At 41.4% G+C, this 22,872-nt stretch overlaps 1 protein-coding gene across 12 annotated transcripts in view; it reads right to left on the bottom strand.

Annotated features, from left to right (window-relative positions):
* Window positions 1-327: 327 nt before the first annotated feature.
* Window positions 328-22,872, bottom strand: part of TEAD1 (TEA domain transcription factor 1) — a 248,569-nt gene continuing 226,024 nt past the window's right edge. For all 12 annotated transcript variants that reach the window (XM_073216225.1, XM_037026415.2, XM_073216219.1 and 9 more), the window contains 3 exons: window positions 18,888-19,028; window positions 13,516-13,668; window positions 328-7,915 (listed from right to left, as the gene is read on the bottom strand). In XM_073216225.1, the coding sequence (XP_073072326.1) occupies window positions 7,802-7,915; window positions 13,516-13,668; window positions 18,888-19,028 (408 nt within the window). In that variant the 3' untranslated portion in view covers window positions 328-7,801. The remainder of the gene's footprint in view (window positions 7,916-13,515; window positions 13,669-18,887; window positions 19,029-22,872) is intronic.

The following is a 22,872-nucleotide window of genomic DNA, read 5'->3' as shown; positions in this document are numbered from 1 at the left end:
TTTCCAAGGCCTTACTGTGGTATCACGGAATGGGCGACAGGCTTCTCAGGGTTGCCTGGGACCCAGAGGTAAGCTGTTCTGCAATACTTAATGTCAATTTTAATGAAGCACTAAAGAGACAGACAGGCAGGCAGACTGACTGACTTGCAGATGTTTTTAAGAAACCCTGGGAGACATAACACCTGCATTTCAATTACTGAGCTTGGTGGATACCATCAAAAGGATTATGGATTCAACCTCTACTCTGTCCTTTATATAACCAACCACAACACAAAAAGCACATTTCATTTTCGACAAGGTACACTTTTGGAGATAAAAAAGTTGACCCACACTTTCATTTTCTTTATTTTTCATTGATACCGTATGAATACAAAGTTTCTAGAAAGCTACAAAATGTCTACCACTTTATCAAGAAGGCATCAAAATGTGTCACTTTGCAAAGACATGAAAACACCTGCAGGAACTGACACAAAAATAGCATTTTTAGAGTGATGAAATAATTGCACTTAACTGTCATGGATATTAAAGTTATCACACATATGTACCGCGAAAGCTAGAATACATTTTTTTTTTTTACAAAGCACTTTATAAAAAATTCTCTGCACACAAACCCTATAATTTTCATATAACTATCATACTAAAGATAAATTCACTTTGAAGCCAACACTTAGAACATTTTTAAACAAAAAGGTACCAGTACCTAAACACAGACATTAACAAATTCAAGAATACTGTACTGCCAAGAGGTTTAACGACATGCCTTTTGAACGTTTCTGCAAATAGGTTAAGAAAATGTGTATGAGAATTTGCCCCCATCCCCCCATCTCTCCAATCTACCCCAGAGGAACCTTATTACCGAAGGCAGGTTCCAGTCCACTCCTAGCAGCAGTACAGTATCAAAGGAACCACTGACCAGATGAAACGCTCACATCACAAGCCCATTTTATACACGTGACACAGACACAGACGGAGAATCCCATTAAGTTATTTAGAATGTGAACAAACACCCATGGCAAAACCCGACTGACATAAAATTTAAAAGTATTAAAGAATTAAAGGCTATTCAGGTTTCTTTTTTAAATGTTACAAAATTTTTTTTGTCATTTTTCAGGCACGTACTGTTTTTGTTTTCACTTTTTTCCTTATCTGCAGTCATGAGCCTATTGAAAAAGGCCTACAGAAGTGAATCTTTCCAGGAGGTAAAAGGGAGATAGATGTATTTCTCTTAAGTGCAGTCAATATCTAATTTACACAGTGAAAATAATCACAGAAAATAAATGACTGATGCAAAAAAATGAGAAAAAAAATTCTGAGACTGGTTTCCAATTGATTTATGCCTAGATTCCGTCAGCCTCTCTCAGAGAAAGGAGAAAGGGCCTCTCATAATGGAAGGCAGACATTAGTGTTAATCTGAGAGAGGTGGAATCTACTGGAAACTGACCCCATTTATTCATGAATGAGAGGGAACATAAATGCCCTTTCCAAAACCAAAACTGATGTAGTGTGGCATGTGACTGACTCAATGCAAATCCACAGGGAATAAAACAAGTACGGCTTAGGAAGCAGGACAATAAATACAAAGATTTCATCTCATTTAATGGTGCAGGACTGCAGTGAAGCTATCCTTTGCAATGCAATAAATTTTAAACACAAAACCTTCATTCTTACCAGTGTAAGCAATGAGCTGATGAGAAAAAACTATTGCCAAACAAAGCACAGTAACAGTTGAAAAGAGAAGCAGACAAACAAGTGTTTGACCAATTTCATTCAAGTTGTGGCATAGTAGTGACACGGGGGCTGAATTCAAGCAGCTAATTATTACTTGTTTTGTCATTTTTCCTTTGCATTTGATTTTTTTTCTTGTAGAAATTTCTATAAATACTCACAACTTGGTGTGGATAGAAGTCACTCCTGAAATTTGAGAGCCCAGACAGGGTATTCTTAAAGATACCAGGTAGGGACAGACAGAACAGGCATATGAGTTCAGAGGCTAAGTTTCAAAGATGTCTGATGTCATTGCTAAGTCTATATTGGTAGAGAAATCTCTTTGTTCCTGGCTTTTGTTTGGCTGGTGTTTTTGCCTTCTTGTCCTTTGCACTCCTCTTCCTTACCTCTATCAGTTTTTCCAATTTATGAAGGTTTTGATAAAAGCCAACACGGACTCTAAAGAGTTGCCCTTTTGAGGGCTGAAACATTCTTTGAAAATGCCAAATTATGAATGGTGCTCTTTGGAAGTTTCTCATAGCACATTCGTACACAACACTCAGAGTCAACATTTTCGCCGTAAGAAGAACACTTCAACTGTAATGACCCTAACTTATTTTTGTTCTGCACTGTCATCTCAGTTTGAGGCTTCCAACTTTCAAAATGGTATCATCGTGTAAACCAGGTAAGTGCGCACTGTCATCTGAATGGAGAAGAAAGCTTCCACAGAGAGTGAACACCGACACAAGGAGAGGGACAAATCTGTCCACCGGCTGAGATACTGTCGTTTGTGTGACGTTCCTCATGTGGACGCAGGGCTGGGTGACAAGATGACACACTGGGGGGTCACTGGCACACACAAACACAACAGTTCTTGGGGTCCCTCCTGCTGTAGTGTGCTGCTGGCAAGTGGTGGTGGTAGACAGATTCTCGGCAGGCAGGGTCCACGTCGTGCTCTTGTGAACAGAGGCCTGTGGTTGGTTACTCATCCCGGTAAACCAAAGGCATTATGGTGATCTCAAATATTTTTGGTCTCTCTACAAATTATCGTTATTATGGCAGCACTTTTCTAAGCTGGAATCTCAAGCCAAAGGCACTTTCATGCAGGAGTGCAGAAGATTTATAAATAGCTAAGTATTTGGTCATGAATTTAAAAGGCAACATTAAAAGTACAATTTGCTTTTCATAGTAAACTATGAAGTTGCAAAACTTTCCATTTTGGTATATACATTTGACAGTGTGGTCAAAGAACCGACCTTCAGTTTCAGATTTTAGACCAAGTAGTCAGTTTCCTATGGAACTGGAGAAAAATGGGCTTACAAAACAAAAATGGAGATAATTTTTGCTTGTGTTGTTTTTAAATACCAGGCCAATTAGTAAATGGACATTGAGAACTGGTCTAAGACAAGGCTGGCGGCGCGATGAAGGAATCACTAAGGCACGGCTTTTACTGGAACGCTTTGGCAGCTCTGAATTTAAAACTTCTACAAAAGTAACAGTACTAAGAGAAATGCTTCCAGCTTACAAAAGGGCTCACAGTTCCGCGGCAGCCTTCTGCACTGCACACCCTACATGCTACGTCTCCAAGATTTAAGGCTTTTCAGAAACGACACGTGCAGGGCTCTGCCAGGGAGACACTGACCTAAGGAAGAAGCAATACAGACACACCCTCCTAATGTCACAGGTGTGGAACAAACAGAATTGCTTCTGCCCTTCACTAGGACAGGTATAGTGTACCAGAGCATATACAAACATATACAAATGATATGTACCTGGTTTGTAAAACTGACTGTCGTCTCCTATGATTGAAATGATTTACAGTTGTACAAAAACCAACTGCTAAAGCCACTACAGTATGAGACCCAAAAAAGACTTGGGTTTAAAAGTCATTCAGGGACTTATAACACCAAGTGCTAGGAACAGGGGCTGGTTTTTGGCAGGTCTGAGTGCGGGATACTTTGCTGTGGGATGCTTAGCATATAGTAATTGCCTCGGAGCCTGTGGCAGGTGAGCTGTCCTTAGGGTAACAGAAATGGCTCATCAGCTTTCATTCCTGCTGGAGGATACCTCCGACAGCTCTCCTTGGACAGGACACTCCTAGGGGGACAGCATCAGCGTCGGGTGACCCCAAAGCTCGGCCAACTGGGCTTCTTCATCTCCCTCTCTAGTGCACTGACCCTGTCCACACATTCTAGGTATTGTTCAAGCATGAGCACCGTAGAAGAACAACCTCCACCAAAAGAGGCCAAGGACTAAGTGGCAGGGGTCCCAGAGCCTTACCCTTAGTTTGCCCTAACCAGTTGGGTAACTATGTGCAAGTTATCGCCCCTCTGGGCCTTAACTTTCTCATCTACACAATGATGGAGAATAGATCGTGCTGTTTAGCTCAGCAGAGAAAATTTCTATCGGCCCTCTTCCAGAACTGCTCTCTCTCTCCTCCATCCCTAAAAATGCAAAGATATGTTCCAGAGGCTTTCATAAATTCTATGAACAGCATGGAGTGTAAGGCAGAAAGTAGAAGACCAGAGGAAATTTACTGAAATGAGTCAAGGTTTGAGAATGAGACCCATGAGCTTATGAGGAGTAATGAGAATGGAACTGTTTAACCTGGGATTTTTTAAGCTTGGTAAACTAAGGAATGAAGATCAAGTTAGAAATAGGACTCTTTGTATAGGTGTGAGTTGATTATAGGGATGATGGTGACCAGCTGTTATCTTCTCCAGGGATAAGTGAAGAATACTCAGCAGAGAAACTCTGCTGTAACAAACAAGTTCTGACACAGGAAGAAATGGGCACAATGTCATTTGAGTGAGTCCTACCTGCCTCTTGGTGGCCTGAAACAAGGCTCCCAAGAGAGAAGCTTTCGCAGGGTGAGTGGAAGGAAAAAGAAAATCTCAAATGTGGTACTTAGGACCTGTAAGATCTAGGTCAGTGGCTCTCAGCTGGAGGTGATTCTGTGCCCCAGGGGACATGTGCAATGTCTGGAGGCATTCTGGGTCATGACAAAACCTGTGGGAAGCGTGCATCTAGTGGGCCCAGGCCAGCATGCTGCTGAATCTCCTACATTGCACAGGACAGCCCCACCCAACAAAGAAATTATCTGGTCCAAAATGTCAACAGTGTCGGGTCGCGGAACCCCAATCTAGGGCAGCGAAGACATTATGGGGTTCTGGGACAGCTTTTGAAGAAGTCCTGATTCTACTTGAGATCTCTTGCTAAGAGGGAAATGAACGCCAACAGGCCTGATTGCAGGTCTTCAGCCCTTGCCCGTTGAGGCCTCCAGACTCCCATGGAAGTGCAGGAACCCCTGAACCCTTCCAGCAGTGGGGGTCACCAGGAGGCGTGGCATCCAGAAGCAAGCAGGGTGGATAGAGCTTTGGAAGGCTTATGGTTCAGAAAGCTGTACAGACAAGAGAAGACTCTGAACAACCAAAGACAGAATTGGATTAGATGTTATAACACAAATCCCACCCCAGGAAAGGGAGGGCCAAGAGTTTGGGTAACTGGACCAGTGCCTGAAATAAGGAAGTATCTGCCTGGAAAAAGCTTTAGGAGAATAAGAAGTAAAACTTTAAGAGATCTTAAATGAGTTTTAATAAGCAAAAGCGATCCTCAAAGTCATTCGTTTGAACTCTCCAAACTCAAGTACAAAGGCGTTTGGAGGAAGACAGCACTGGTGGTGACATGTTAGACAGCCCAGGCTGACTCTGGGAGCTCGGCAGACTGGGGCGTGCCCTTGTCTGCAGTCAACAGACTGACCCTCGAGCTGGTCTTCTTCAGTCTCAGCCTATTTGTGCTTTGAAAAGTAAATTGCAAGAGCTCTCTGTGGCAGCACAGGAAGGGCCCCACTCTGGCGGCAACAGGAACCAGACACCTCTCCCCCGGCAGCTCCAGGGTGGTCTAGCTTTTAGCCAAAACAGATCATCTGCACACTCTCATAGGGTCCTGGTCCTGGGAGGGTGGAGGTTCCCATGAGGAAAGATGCAGGGGACAGGAGCACAAGAAGCATCCCTAAGAGGGGTGCCCAAGAGAGGTCATACATGTGACAACCATGGAAGCAGCTTAAATGTTTGGGCTGAAGACCAGATAGACGTGCAGACCACAGGGCGATCCTTCAAGGCCCGTGTGGGATCAGGAAACATATGGTGACCTCTCTGCACAAGGAAGATGGAGCCACCCTACTGCTTTCTGTAAGGGATGCATAATCCACAGGGGCAAGTGACCAATGGGATGAGTCTGGGGAAGGTCAGGCTTGGCCTACTGTCCTTCTGTTTGCCAGGAGTCAGCCACATCCTGTGCTTATGACCACCAAACACCAACCAACATCCAAGCAGTTCAGGACAGGCAGAGGGACAGGGAAGGGTGTGCAAGCTGCTTGGATGTGATAGAATGAAGTTTTTATTTCCTGGTTTGATGAAAAAGTCTTGACATGTTTCAGAACTTAAACTTATTTCATGTTCTATTGAGTTAACAGCTTCCTGACAATTATAAAAATGTCACTTTCCTCTGGAAAGTTGGGGGGTATGCCCTGTACCCTTCCCAGTGAAGCACTTACAGAAATAACCCAAGACATGTGGCCACATCAAATCAACTCTGCCTAGGCAATGCTTTGGAATATTTGGGTTGGAAAGTTGAATCTCTCCTGGCCAAAGAACCTCCCAAATGAGCCTGTTTGAAAAGGTCAGAGATAGATAGCAGGGCCTCGTAAACCTCAGTCAAACAAGTATTGTGACTTACTGACAGATGTCAAGGAGATGGATGTCCTTATAGAATATATCCAAATCTATGGACATAGATTGAGATATACATACATATCAGCACCTAGCAAACTGAGTGACACTAAACAGATGTTCAATAAATACATGTTGAATAAACTATATATGCATATGTGTATATATGTGTAGGCAAACACATACACATACATATTGTTATAGCAGGTTCGTATGCACATTGGTTCACCAGAAATAATTTATCCACAGGATGGTGAGGATGCTCACAATTTTCTGGGGAGCAGAGATGCTAAAACTGATGAGCCTTTTACTTGTTTGGTTGATGAAATTTCTCCCAGCCACAGGATTTTCTATACTTTGCAGCTCACAGTGCAGTATTTATGCCAATTTTAAGTTTTTGTCATTAAATTTCAGTGGTTCAAATATTTACTCATCTTAATAAAAAATTTGGTTGTCCATATAAAATATAACTGCACACACAAGACTATAAACATTGTAAGTGTAGATTTTCAGTATTTATCTACTTATTGCAAAAAGAGTCATCTTTTCCTTTTCATTAAATAATCATCACATTAGTACAATACAATTTTATATTTTTTAAATATACTATATATGTTAAGGATAAGGGGTGAAGTTTTCCTCCTTTGTAATACCTGTTCAAGAGTTTAATGGATTAGGAGATTAGTTTTAACCTTGAGGAAAAAAGTACAAATTTGTCTCATTAGAATATTTCTACTAAGCATTTCTTAAGGCTATATTTTAACATTTGGTTTCAAAAAGAAAGAAAAGTTTCATTTAAAAAATAATTTAGTGAATTACATTCTTTTATAACTTCCACCCTAATTAGTTACAAAGATAAATCTAAAGATTCTTAGTTTTGTGTACTAATTTACATTTATATTTAAAGATTAATTTTACTTGTATTTTAAAACAAGAATTTCATGTTGGGGAAAAAAAAAAGGAACTAAATACATTTGTATAAAGGCTGTAAACGTCCCATGGCAAAAGCTCTGTCTCATTTTTCTCCTACCACGATTAGGAAGTCTCTGCAGACAGAGACCCAGGTTCTTAAGGTTTACCCTTCCCGAGGAACTGTGGGCTGTGGATCTGAAGAACACATAGAAACAACTCGATTTCTCTTTTTACAACTGTACCAAAACTTCACAGCTACAATGATAGTATGAACACATGAAAAAATGACTTCACTCAAACAGGATTTAGAAAAGTTGCGGTGACCTCAGGGCCAGGGCACACACCCCCGTGTGGTGAGGTTTACAGTCAGTCATTCGATAATGGAGAGAGTGTGTGTGTGTGCGCACATATGTGTGTGTGTATATACAGATATCTATATATATAAATAACCATGTTCAGTCCTTTACAAGCCTGTAAATATGATGTTGTGCTCCATGTTCACTATTTGAAACTTCAAATACACAGGCCATGCAGAGGAGAGTTTCTTGTGTATCTCTGTTTGTAACCACCTGTTAAAAGAAAAAGTATATAATATACGTATATATAAAAAACACAACATGGATGAAAACATATTATATCTGTGCCTTGGCAACTACGATTTACTTGGAGAGGCACAGTGCGAAGTCCAGCCAGTGGGTTACTGGAGCGCTGTATGGCCATGCTCTGCCCCCTTCTGGTAGGAGCTCAGGATACCAGGGGTCCAACTTGAATCCTATCTAAGCTTAGTAGGAAGTATTAAGTGAGATCTTACAGACAGTGCCTCACCCACATCTAAGCCCAAGAAGAGACCACAGGAATTTAGTGTGGGTTTTTGGGGAGAGCCAATTTCTTTACAACAGACAACTTTCTATAAATCTGGCCCATGGGACAGTCATTTATCCTAAGAATTGTCTTCTGTCTTATTCCTAAACTTTTACTAAATTTGCTTCATAATAGCCAGCAACAGACATAAGCTCCATGAGTGGCTTACTCATTACCACTATTAACCAGCAGTGCCTGGATGCAGTAAAATGTATGCTGATAAAGGAACTGTGGTAGAATCATACCAAAGGATCATTCTTTTCATTGATAGAGACTTTAGCTTCCAAAATGTGCCTGAAATATACATCCGCTTCCCCCCTTGGGCCAAGTCACCCGAATCCAGATCTTGAGCTCTCTGGCCCAGATCGCTGCAGCCCTCTCCCAATGGGACCCTGCCTCCTTCCTCTCCTCACTCTGCCTCAACTCCCCATGCCATTGTCCAAAGGAATTCTCAAAAAGCACATCTAACCCAACTTTCCTACTCAAGATGTGTCAGTACTCTGTTGCATGTGTGTTTTGTTAGGTTAGCTCAGTGTTTTCAAACATTCTGAATTTGAGAGCCTCCAATCCATTTTGTGTGGGCCTCACTCCCCTCTATGTAGCTGGCTGCTTTACCCTTTTAGTTTCCTTTCCCTAAAGGCATCCAAGTTTATGATCCCTGACTAAAGAGTAAAGTCTCATCGTATTGTAATTTTCCCACCACAGCACACTGTACTGTTGGTAAGCACACAGATCCCCATGATTCTTTTTTAATGCCCACCTCATCCAGTGGGCTGTAAGTTCCTGAAGAATAGGCACCATGTTTCCCAGTATCTAGCTTAGTGCTTGGCACACAACAGTCATTTATTTAATCAATATCTGCTGCATGAGTCAAAACTGACATCCTAACAAGCCAATGTATAGAATGCTAAGTACGCATCTACTCAGTATTAAATGCTTTACACACAGTGTCTCATATAACATTCCAACTCTGAGCAGGTGCTGTGTCACTCCCCTCTGACAGAAAGAGGCTGGGGGATTGTTGAAGGTTATACACTTGTCAACTAAGAAACCCAGATCTTCTGGTTCTAAAGGCCTTTTTCTTAACTATTATGTCATGCTGTTGGAAAAGAACTGATACAGGGTTGGATTATCAATACATATTTTTGTCTGGGTAATAAAGATTTTTTTTCTCAGTACTGGTACCCACCTGCTTTTCTAGTCTTCTGGCCACTCCCCCTACAGACGAAATACTCCAAGAATGCAGACCTTTCATCTGTGGGGTCTTTCTCTTCCTCATCTCACATCCACACAAATGCCGTGGCCTGCTGCCTTCTACCTCCTGGATAGTTCCTGAACCCAGCCCCCACCCGGGGACCAGCACATCTCACCTGGACCCCTCCACCAGGGACCAGCCTTACCCATAGTCCTCCCTCTGTACCAGAAGTCTAAACCTGACAATAACACACTCTTGCTTAAAAACCTTCATGGTCTCTTTTAAACTTTAAAACTTTAGTTTGAAGAGAAAGCCTCTTGTCATCCTTCAAGGTCAAGGAGACCCTGCCCTGCCAGGCAGCTCTCTGGCCCTGCTCTCCCTCTCGGGGCCACCCCGCCCTGCTTCCAGGCCTGCTGCCCTGTTCCTGACTATCTGCCTTACCCTTCCGTGCCCTCCCTCCCTGTTCGTCTGGCAGTTACCTCTCAATTGTTTCCTCCTCAGGGAAGCCTCCCTGACCTCCTGCATTAGGTTGAATCCCCCTATTAGATGCTCTCTTAGCACCATGTGCCCACCTCTGCCAGCCCTTAGCCACAGTTTAGTGTACATTCATTTTGTGATTACTTGAAGAAAGCCTGCCTCCCTCAAACTCTAGGACGGCTGCCCTGCCCATCTAGCCACCACATCCAGCAGCTGACCCAGGGGACAACTCTTTTCTTGGTGACTCTGGAAAATGTCTGTTTATCCATCAAGGCTACTTAAACATCATTTTGTAAAACCGTGGGAATTCCCCACCTCACTCCAAGTACAGGTATCTGTTCCGCAAGTCAAACTACTCTCTTTCCACAGTGCAGGATTCACAACAACCCTACAGCCATTATTACCTTGTATGGAAGTCATTTATTTACCTGCCTCTCTCCCTCACAAGGCCACCATTTACTTGGATAAGCATTGTGCTTTATCTGGATTATATCCCAGCAGCCAGTACAATCTCTCCATAGTTTAGCTGAATGACTTAAAACCTCCTCAGCAACCTCTGAGGTAGAGAGGACGGACATGAGCATTTTTGGCAAATGAAGGAGGAAGCTGAGGTCTGGAGACTTTAAATGACTTATCTGAGGTGATAAAGTAGAGCTAGGTTTTAAACCCCCGTTTTCTGATTCTATGTTCATGAAATACCCTGCAAAGTGTTTTTTCCATCAATTCAAGACTTAATTTAGATCTATCAGTGGCTCTCCAACCTCAGGGAGGCTTTACATTCTTTATCCACAAAATGAGAATAAAAATGACCTCATAATTCTGCAGTGAGAATTTCAGAATATAATATTTACAAAAGATTTACTACCATTACTGGAAGTTCTGTATCTATCCTACCTTCTTGCAAATTTCCTATAAAGAATATATCCTCTTCAGGCTTCATGACTGAGATTGAGATGGAAGAAAAAAATGTTTTTAGTGACTTGTATGCCTGACTACAGCCTCAAAGGACGACAGGAATCTTGTCCTACAGCTCATTTGCTAGTTTCCTGCATACAGTCACTAAGGCCCTGTACCTATAGGTTCACCTCAAACCTGAATCATCCTGATGAAAGCAGGGAGTCTAGCCTACCAGCTAGTAAAGTCTGGAACTGGTCTTGTTGACACAGGCTTTGTATCCAGTGTATCTAGTAAAATACTACAACTGCGTCCAGCATCTACCATCCTGCCCATGTTCCTATGTCCCACCCGTGAAGAAGAGCTGAAAGGTATTATTTCTTACATTTATCAATGAGAAGATTGTATTCTCATAATCCAGGAGAGCTGGCTTCATTTCAGCTTTTCTCAAGCTAAAAGGTTATTTCTAGCAGATATTTCTCCTTATCAGTTAATTCTTCTTATCAAATGAACTTATTTATTAATTGCTTAATGATACATTTTGAAATTACTTTAATATTGTATCTTCTCTGGACAGCTATGCTGCTTAGAGTCACACGTTCCAAGGGAGCATTACTGATATAGTTACATGAGATTTGTGCATAACAGATACTTTAAATTTTTTTCCAGGTCCTATTTCCTTTGCTCTGTGACATAGGCCTTTATAGAGACTGAGAACACATTACTTAAAATGCTGAAACAGACTCAGACTTCACTTTTAAGGAACAGCTGAGACTCCTTCCAAGAGAGGTAGGGTGGTGGCCATCCATTCAGAGTTCTGGTCACTCCTGAGGCTGTCTAATGTCACACCAGGATGCCACACTCCCCTTCTGGTTCATCTGAGCACTAAGGGGGTCTGTTCTTGAATAGCACAGAGGGCTCTTATATGACAAGTACCTGCCAGCACCCTAACCCTGAATTGCTCTCTTTTCACCAAAGTCCATTAGAGAAAAGGATACTAATGAGTAAGTTTTAAAGAATATGTTTTCCAAACATTCTCCCAGATAGTTAATTTCTAAATTTAGAGGGATGTGGACACACTCAAGCACCCACTGAGATTCTCTCCCTGGAATAAATGAAAAAGATACACAAACTGACCTGCCAATTGTATGCCAACCATGTGTTTGTGAACTCTGAGACTCGGCAGGTCATTTGCCAATCCCCTATGGCCCTGGGTCTCAACTCCTGCTCTGCTGGATAACTACTACCTGGGAGCTGTAAAAAATTGGCAAATGAAACCATTTTGCTGGGCACCACCGGGATTCTGATTTTACTCATTCGAGGTGGGGCCCAGGCCTCAGAATTTTTAAACGCTTCCTGGGTGAATCTGATATGCAGAAGGATTTTCATTTAAAATTTTTTGTTTATTAATTTTTGTTTTTTAATTGGTGTGAGGGAACTGGCTCGCTCCTACTAGCTCTTAAAGGTATTATTAAATATCAAGGAATTTCATGAACTGGACAACCACTGGTAACTTGAAATTGCCATGGAAGGTATATTTACACCACAGAAATGGGCAAAAGCTATAAATCAGGGTTTCTGGGGGGGTGAGCTAGAGGCTTTTTTTTCTTTTAACCAGCCCACCACTAGAACCATGGTCTCACTGGATCCAAAACTTCCAGCTAAAGAATTCTTGCTCCAAGTATTCTAATTCTTAATCCTAACCACAAGGAGTAACAAGAGCAGGCCTTCAGAAGGCTGAATATTGGACCACAGTATTATCTGGCTGCCCCTTTAGCAAAATTGTTTCCATCAAGTCCTGTTTTGGCATTTTTTCCTTCACTTTAGTCAAGGAATGTCATTTTTTTTTAAAAATGAGCCTTATAAAACGCACTAATGCATGTTTTATAGGTATACTATGAGGACAATACTGTTCTTAATAACCTTCTCAAATCCACAAGGGAAGCCCCCATGAGAAATTTGTTTTAAAGTATTAGGGACCACCCCCCCACAACACACACACACACAGCATTGTCCATGGGAACCAGAAAGTTTCCCCACCATGGACCCTGAATACCGTTTTTTTCTCTTTTCTCTTTAGCTGCCTGTTAAGTTTTGACCATACTTTTCAGCCTATGGAGAACGTTTTCCCCTGTTGCTGGTCGCAACATTCTATTCTATTATTTCTCCTAGTACTTCAATATTTTGCTGTTACTTCTTAGAAGGCCCTGCAATCCTTCATGAAATGAGTCAAGGCATGTTTGAAATACAAACCTATTGACTCAGTTTTGCCTCATTCATGATTTGCATATCATGTTGCTGCTGAGACCCAAACGTGGCTAACACTGAATTACCTAGAGTAATTAAAAAATACATATACATGCCTGAATCCTATCCCCAGAGATGTAGCTGATTTAGGATGCAGCCTTGCTGTTAGGATTTTTTTAAGTTCTCTAGATCTTTCTAATGTACAGCCAGAGTTGAGAACCTAGGACCATCACTTTTTAGTTACCCACCTGAATTCCAGTTCTGCCAAGCTTAGAAAACCAAGCTAGATGAGACCCCTGTTCTTCTATAGACTTAAGCCCAAATCAAGCCCAAGTTCTTCCCAAGGATGCTGTGAATTAATGGTGACCTTGGGCCCAGCCAAACAGCCTGGCCAGTTCACCTGACCCAGGCCTGGTGCTTCCCAGGCCTACCTTCCTCTCTTTGCCCACCAGCTTCACAGCTGGTTCTGCCAAAAACAAGAGACGAAACAGTTACCAATAAAATTGTGAAGTTTTCCAAAACACTGTTCATCATATATTTCTCTGGTAAGTGTTTGAGCTTGTGGATGAAGTTGATCATATATTCACACATCGGGGAGCGGTTTATTCGGTATACAAATCGGCCATTCTCAAACCTTGCATACTCCGTCTGTGAGGGGAAAAAGGATTTAAGCATTTTTACACTTTGACTTCAGAATGTATGAAAAAGATGCTACTGGCTGTAAAAGCACTTTACTTTTTCAACATGAATCATCTGCCAAATGCCGTACCATTTATATAGTTTGCTTAATTTAAAAAAATCCTCTTTCCAAACTTAATACCACACTGAGAGTCCATTATTTTGGGGGAAATTCAAAAAAACGTTGGAAAGATGATAACTTTAAAGAGGAGTTACATAAATCCTTTAGGCAAAGGTCAGAAAAAAAAAATAACCACCTGCTTAGTGATCCTGAAGACCCATGAGAGCAGGCCAGCCAGCTCCAGTTCTTCAGAGTCAAAGAAAATCCTTCTTTGCTAATGATAAGGCCTCATAGGCCTACAACCATTGTAGCTAATTTCTCTGCTTTAGGAAAAACTACCTCACCCTAATCATGAACCCCTTGACTGTTAGTTATTTATGTCCTTAATAAAAAAAAGAAAGAAAGAAAATACTGGGATATATGCAATATGCAGACCCCACTGAAGCACCCTGAATAAGAAACACTCCTAGATAACCTTGAATCAAAGAATTAAAAAGGAAATGATAAACTATCTAAAGAGTAATGCAAAGGAAAATACATCAGAACTTATGGGACTTCAGTGAAGCTACACTTGGTGAAAACATAATAAAGTAGCTTCATGTTTTCATTAAAGATGGAAAATTACTGAACTAGAAATTTTTTTTAAAAACGTCACAAAATAAGCCAAAACCACAAAGAAACCGAGGAAACCAGGAATGGGAAATTAATAAAGATAAAAGCTCAAATAAACATAACAGAAATTAAAAATGCAGACAGAGTAAACATAAAAACTTTTTCTTTAAAAAGATAAAATCTTCACAAGCTTAAGGAAAAGGAAAAAGACAAAACCACAAAAATCACAATTATAGTAGAGATTAGGAAATTTGTAAGAGGTTACTTCATATAACTGTAAGGCAAAAAAAAAAAAAAAATTCAAACAATCTAACAAACAACAAAAACAAAACACAAAGAAAACCTAGAGGGTGACTTCCCCAGCAAAATACAAATTGCTGATGCTAAACTAAAATGCAGAAAACTCCAACCGGTCAGCTACTGTGGAAGTTGACTACAAGTTGTTTAGAGATCAGTCACTGAAAAAGGTACGAAGACCAAATGGTTTCACAACTCAGTTTTCAGTAACCTTGGAGGAACAGTTACATTCGATGTTACTCATACCATGCCAGCCCACAGAAAGAGGCAGGTGCCCCAGTTCTTTTTATGAAACTGATGGACATATACTGAAATTAAATAAAGTGATTATAAAAATGCAAAGTACAGACTAATGTCGCCTATGAGATGCAAACATTTTATGTAAAATAGCAGACTGCATCAATGTATCTAAAGTTGGACTTTCTTCAGGAATACTGTGGTGGTTCACACACAGACATGTATTAACTCGTGATGTCAACAATTTGAAGAAAAACCATGTACTCATAACTGCTGAAAAGGAATTTGGCAAAATATTGCAGCTATTACTAATAAATCTCTAAGTAAAATAGGAACAGAAAGAAAGCACTGAAATGTGAAATAAAGACCATTTATAAAAACCAAGAATAAATATAATCCTAAACAGCAAAGACTAAAACCATTTCTACTAACATTAGTAACTATAGTACAAAGATACTCACCATCACTATTTCTTATATTTCTTTTACAACTCTGTGGGAGGTTTTAGCAAATGAAAAAAAAGGTGAGTAAATAAGAATAAAAAAGGTGACATAAGCATTGGAAAAGGAGATAAAAAAAATAAGGCCTTCCTTTTCTGCTGTTGATAATTAGGGAAAAAACCCCATTAGTGACAAAACAGGAGAAAATGGCAGGATGGCCAGCAAGAACATAGATATGCAAAAACCAAAAGCTTTTCTCTACTCTGGTAATTCAAATCTAGAAATGGAAAATTGCATTAACAAATTCCATAATATTTAAAAATATATTTAAGAAGAAAGGGATAAATCTCTATGTAAAAAGTATAAAAACTTACTAATATAGATAAAATGAGACATGTAATACAAATAGGTTCTCAATTGGAAAAATAATATCAATAATACATCAATTTATACCAAAATAGTATCTAAATCTAACGCAACTAGAATTAGACTGCATGAACAAGGTTTTGGGTTTTTTTTCATTTTTAAAATGATCTTATTATTTGGAAGAATAAATGGTGGTTACTAAGCCTAAAAAATATATGAGAAAGAATAGTGAGATTGCTTGCCTCAGCAGATATAAGAATACACTCTAAAGCCCATGTAATCAAATCAGTATCATATTGGGGCATGTAGAGATAGAGGGTAGAATAGACCAGAGAACAGTGCCCAGTATATGCAGTAACTTAAAGGGGACACATCTATTCAGTAAGGAAAGGATGCTCATTTAATAAAAGGTTTTGACACAAATGGCCATCTATTTAGAAGAAAATATAAAGACTCCCATTTTATTCCAAATGCAGAGATACAGACTAAATGGACTAAAGGCTTAATTATAAAAGTCAACCTACTATACATGAAAATTTATATAAATATATATGTACACCATACATTTATATTTATGGATGTACATACACACACACATACTTATGTATATAAAACTCATATCAACTTTTCCATGAACATTCCTGGGATTTCATCAATCAATAGCAACCCTTCCCTGTTACCTGAACTTAGGCAGATCTTTGGGTATGATATGTGAGGACACAGTGAAGAATAATTTGAAACTTGGGAAAGTGAGCAGCCTGTCTGGTTCACCTTTTCTCACACGTACCCATCCAGCCAGGAAGTCCATTTGCAGATAAGCCCTAATAACTTGGCTATTTGGTAAGTAATGCCTAATACTAACATTTCCACATTTTCAACCACCAAATGGAGTCGTCTGGTTTGGTCTCCCAACACTGTCTCATAATTCAGCGACCCACTCACCTACCCTCTCCTGGGCTCCCCAGATACTATGTCCAGCCAGTTCCCCTCCTCCTCCATCCATTTCTGTCCTCTGCTCCTCTGTTTGGGTCTCCCTTCCACTCACCCCAGAGCAAGCTACTGTTGCCCAAATTTAAATCCTTGTTCCTGTGCTCTTGCTATTCCCCCTTTTCTGCTAGTTCTCCATTTCCATATCTTTAATTATCCTTAATGCTTAGAATTCCTACAATAACATGATTTGTAAGAAATACGTAATTGGTTTTTCAGATGACCAAGATAAATTCCTCAGATATATTTGAACTTCATCCACCATTCTCCAAAACACTAAAGAGCCACAAAGGAGAAATGGGTGTCTTGTTATTAAAGAAGGTGACTTGTGGCCCCTACCCGAAGGTAAGGGCTGGGTGCCAGGAAGGCCAGCCATGCGCCTGGAGTCCTGCCTCTCACCTCTGGGCAGGGCAGGGGGGCTGGCGGTATAGTCAGCCAACGGTCAATAACTTAGTCAGTCATACTGTGCAATGAAGCCTCCAAAAACCCCAAGAGAACAGCTTTTTTGGCCCTTTTCAGGGAGCTTCCACACTTGGGGAACCAGAACTGCTTCCACATGCTACCAAGCTGGGCCCCAAGCTACATGAGGACAGAAGCTCCTGGTTCAGGACCTCACTCTGTGTATCTCTTCATCTTGTTGTTGATTCACATCCTTTAATAAGCTAGTAAGTGTATCACACCCTTTAATAAACATAAATCCTCTAATAAACATAAGTAAGTGTTTCCCTGAGTTCTGTGAGCCTCTCTAGCAAAGTAATCAGACCTCAGGAGGAGGTCACGGGAACCTCTAACCTGCGGCTGGTTGTTCAGCACAGGTAACAGCCTGGGGCTTGAGACCAGCATCTGAACTGGTCAGGGGGAGAGTTTTGTACGACTGAACACAACCTGTGGAACCTGATGCTCCCTCCAGGCAGACAGTGTCAGGCATGAGTTCTGGCACACTGCTGGTGTCTGCGAGATGCCTGCTGGAGCTGTGGGGAACCCACCCTCCCGTGTTGGAATTGGGTCAGGGACCCCTAAAAGAGCTCCCAACTGGTATTTTCAGTCTTTAGCTATCTCCTCAATTCCAGTCTTGCATCTGTCATTGTCCCCTGACTATTTTCTCTTGAACACCTTATTTACTTCTCTCTGCTGGTGGCAGCACTCTCCTTTCAAACATAAAACGTGTGACCTTTGACTCACCTCTGTGATCTCCAGTCAGTTACTAAGTTTCATTCAAAGGTCTTACTGGCTTTCCACTGCCACCGTTTTAGGAAAGCTCAGGACCCCTAAGTTGACACTGACCATCTAGTTGACTCACTTCTGTCCTCTTCTGCCAGCATAACCCTCCCCAACATCATTCTTGGGGTGGCCATCCTGTACTCAGGAGGCTCTGAGAGCCTGCAGCATCCCAAATCCTCATTGTTCAGCCCAAAGTCTGAACAAAAATGCCTTCTCTCTCTCATGCTTTGTCACAAAGTCTTTGTGACAGTCAGGTTGGGTTCCTGAACCTGCGAGACCCAGGACCATCATGAACAAAAAATGCTCATGAACTTGGATCGATGGGTAGAAGACACTGAAAAATACAACTTTAAATCAACTGCAAACATTACTCACACAAAGCCACCTACCCTGGTGAAACATACATACATTTTTTCAAAGGGAGGGAGGCATGAAATACACAAGGCATAAATAGGTATTTGATCCCAGGATGTCCTGAAATATATTTAAAACAATCCAAACGAAAGGAGTGGGAATGGCAAAGGCACTTAATTCTAAACCCAAGCCTGTCAAAGTTTGGGCAGGCAGGTGCCTGTCAGCGGATTGCCAACTCGGGTGTCATCCATGATGCCTGGAAGTGCCCGGGGACCTGAGGGTGGGAGGGCATCATCTGATGGACAGCAGGGCCCGTCTCTACCCAGCTCCCACGCTGGGGTCAGGCCTCATGAAGGCCTGACCACTGCTGATCAGGCAGGGCCAGGTCAACCGCACAGGGTCAGGGAGGGCTGGCCTGGGACTCCCTCCCTGCCTCCTTTCAGTTGCTCTCAAAGAGCTTTGCCTTTTCAGAAATAAAGGGGCGAAGAAGCAGAAGAAGGGCAGAGAGGGAGGAGGGGACACCAAAGAAGTAAAACTCTCTGTCCCAAAAGGGTTTTTAAAGGCAACAACCGTCTGGCTGCCCTTGAATGAAGGTTCTGGTACACAGAACTTACCTCTACTTTTTCTACTACTTGCTTCCCAAAGGAGCAAACTTTGGTGGAACAGGTGACTGTCATATTTTCAGAGCTCTCATATTGACTGGTTACACCATAAAAAGCCCCAGCGTCATCTTGAATATTGCAGTTTAAGTCAGCCTGTTGGGAATGAAATGGAGATGGAGTTATTCTCTCCTCAGTCATGGCAACAAGCAGTGTGTCAGGGTAAGACCCGCCCCCACCACCACCCCTTCTGGTTCAGTGCAGGGCAGGAGTGGCTTGGTGATGCATCTAGAAACAAGTTCAACGGCCCACTGGTCATTTTTAAAGAGAGTCCTTCCTTGAAAGGACATGCTACATGTTATCTATCCATTTTTCTTGCATTCAATATAGAATAATACTGTACCCTTGTAATAAAAGTTCCATAAGGTCTTTGAAATATGTGTAGAAAGCAGTATATGAATTGGATTCATAGTCACTAATCTGTAGAGATAGAGAACAGGAGACCCTGTAGCTGGCTGGCTATCTGTTATATACCTAAAAAGAGAAACTTCATTACAAATTACAGCATCTGGAGGAAAAATGGTTCCTATTAAGACTGGCTTACAAGGATGGTAAATAATTCATACAAATTCCTACTCATTTAACATATTTTTATGATCACATACTATGTGGGACTCATGCTAGATACTACATGGGACCATAACCTGATATGAGAGTTATGTACCTAGAACAGCTAGAATTTAGATAGAAAATAAGCACCACATCAAAGGTACTCAGAGTTCAGACAATGGGAGGCATTACTTTCAACAGTTAGGGGTATTCCGTAAGGGATGGTGCAGATGGGAACTTGCAAAGAAGGGCCAAGGGAACACTGTGGCCAGAATCAGCCGGAGGGCTCCATTCTTGCTAGGATACAAGGTCTGAGGCGACGGGGAGCAACAGCTGGGGAAATGCAGCCAGGGCCAGGTCGTGGAGGGCTGCCTGCGGGTGTGGCTTGTATCTGGTAGGAAATGGCGACCCCTTGAAAGTTCGGCACAAGTTAGTGATGTGACCAGAGATGTGCTTTCAGGAGAAGCATGTCAGGAGGGTGTAATGCCTACAGCAGAGAGGCTGGGAGGCTGCGGCTTCTACTGCATCACTGAGGGACAGCTCCCTGCCCTTAACTATCTACTGACCCCCTACTGCACCCCAGGCACTGGGTGTAGAGCTGGGGACCAAAGAGGGAGCAAGGGCTGAGCCAGTCCCTGCTGTCATAGGGCTTATGGTTTAGCAGGGAGGACATCGCAGCAGAGATAAGCACCCAAGAGGCACAGTGGCACAGGAGAACAACAGTGGGGTGGGGGCCCTCCGAGGATGTTGCAGCTCAGATCCAGTGAAGAGCTGACCTCGGCAGGCAGAGCAAGCGGTGCACAAAGGGCATGACCAGAACCAAGCACTAAAAGAGACTGGAACAGAGAGAGCAAGGAAGAGAGGGTACAGGAGAGGCTGGGGAGGCAGGAGGTTTGGGCCTGATATCCTAAAACTAAGGGGCACAGAAGCTGTAAGTACAGAGGATGGGGACAGTGACAGTTTATGATCAGATCCGCATTCCAAAAGGCAGCCCTGGCCCAGCTTGGAGACAACGTCAAAGCCATCAGAGGAGGATGCTCACAGTCACTGCAGTCAACTGCGGTGGCTGCTGATCTGATGCTCCGATGAGGCTGAATCTGTGAGGTTTGGTACCTTTTGACTGGCTAATTTTAGTACCTTGACAGGCACTAACCACCTAGAAGGCCTGAGTCATCCCTATATATATTTTAAATAAGGATCTGCATTTGAATTTCCTTTTTATTAAGTATCAGGAAAATGTCTATTTCCTGAGGCAAAACTTTGTATTTTCCGGCTTTAAATAAGAAAAGCCATATATTTTATATTTTCTCTTTTTTTCTTATGTGCCAAGAAATTCAAAGCTAAATTCAGCACTTACCTACTACAGTAATTAACTTATCCCAGGTACTTCTAATAGCTAGTAACAACCAGCAGACAGTTCCTTTTACTGGGTTCCAATTTGCTTTTACTTCTACTTGCCCAGTTTTATCTGTAAATGTAGTAACACTCCCTCACATTTTGCTTTTTGGAATTACATGGTACATAAATCATAAATTTAAAAAAATACCCAGGTGTGCACTTTTCTCACATTCAAAGGTCAGACATTTGGTATCCATAAAAGAGCAGCTGAGCCCAAAACGATGGATGTCTTAACCTGCCTGAGATCTGTACCCGAGCTGCCCAGGGCTGAAGAAGCCCCTGGCCCGAGCTCCGGTCTGCAGGGGAGAAAGGCACCAATGTATCATCGGCACACAGGCGCTCGGACCCTGGATTGCCATCCAGCTTTTCAGGACAGCTGTCCCCTGGCCTGGCGCTGCCATTAGCTAAGAACACATGGCTCTGAGAAGCAGCTCAGGTGTTTGGTGGTGGTGGTATTTATGCACTTACTATTATAAATAACACAGTTTGTGCCAAGGTTTAGTATTTTTTTTTTAAGTAAAAACATGCACGTGGTAAATAAAGAAAAAAACAAAATGGAAAAAGATTGTAGTTTTTACTTCTAACCCTGACCTTGCCAAGCTCCCCAGAGGTAAGTGTTGGCTGTTTCTCAAGGGTCCTTTGGGCTGTCTAGCATTTAAGTATCCAAGCATACTGTTTAGGCACAAACAGTAGCACTCTTCTAAACCTTGCTTTAAGAAAATACATATAATGACATCTTAAGCTCACATATGGTACTGACATGGAATATCAGCTTTAAAAAGAACAGTCATTAAAAAAACTGAACAGCCATATTTTTTAGTGGCTGTATTACTCCGATATGCAGAGCGCCACAATTAATATATACTCTGCTGAAGAATAGTTAAGATGCTTCCTAACAGTGATGTAATAATGACTTCATGTGGCCAGGAGAGGTGCCTTAGAAATTACTTTTACTTTCCTTTCTTTCAACTTTAAAAGAGATTTCCAGCTTTGAAAAAAGAGTGTTCATGGGCTACAAATACGTTGTCAATTAATACTGTAATTTAAACAGACTTACTATTTTTGAAGTATAAGTTGTTCTGAAAGACTGGTAAACGATTAAAAGCAGTTTGGTGTTTGGTGTAAGGCTCAAGTGTGGGAAGGAGCACAGGGAAAGAAGTAATGGGCGTGGAGTCAGAGGGAAAGTACAAGGAGTTGGGTTAATTTTTAACAACAATCAATCTCAACTTTCTTCGATGATTTAACCAGAAGGGAGGTTTCTTAAGAATTTCACCTCAACTCCCAAGGCACAATATTGTCTTTTCTTTCATTTTTTTAATGCCCTATTTTTCACTTTATTCACTTCACAGGCATTATTTTCAAGCTAAAGATTTACAACGTAAGCAAACTTGGATACTTAAATTCTAAAGCAGGCATAGACATGTATATATACAAAATAATCTATCAATATTTGCAGCTTCAAAATGTTAACCAAGATTAGAATGGTATTCACCATAATCTGATGTTAGCATATTTCATGAAAATTTTCACAACTTCCATGTTTTCATCTTTCTGAGTTTCCATGCTTAAGTAATGCTAGGAAAAGTAGCTGTCCCATAGCAGCCACATCCCTAGTGGCCTTGACAACTAGAGTGGATCATTGTTAAAACCCCCTTCCTCTGACAAAATTATTTTCAGTAATAATTAGCACTTGGTTTCACTATTTTCAGTTTTAAATACAAAACTCCAAAAGTAGTAACAGAGAATGATAGAGTTAAAGTAACTCAAGTTCTGTTTGTCTTCATAATCACTGGGCTGTCACTGTTCATTTCTGGATCTACTGTTTAAGCCATGGGAAGAAGCAGTATCTTGGGGATAGCAGCTCGAACGGTTCCAAACTGTCAGGAACTTATTCTAGAGATGAACAAAAGGGTGAGTAAAGGGTAAGTAATATACTAGATAAGTAAGTGTAATAATGAAGTAGACACACATACACACACACACACACTCACAC

The sequence above is a fragment of the Manis javanica genome, chromosome 11 (genome assembly GCF_040802235.1).
Source record: "Manis javanica isolate MJ-LG chromosome 11, MJ_LKY, whole genome shotgun sequence".
NCBI classification, from domain to species: domain Eukaryota; kingdom Metazoa; phylum Chordata; class Mammalia; order Pholidota; family Manidae; genus Manis; species Manis javanica.
This window is presented reverse-complemented; position numbering and strand designations above follow the sequence as displayed.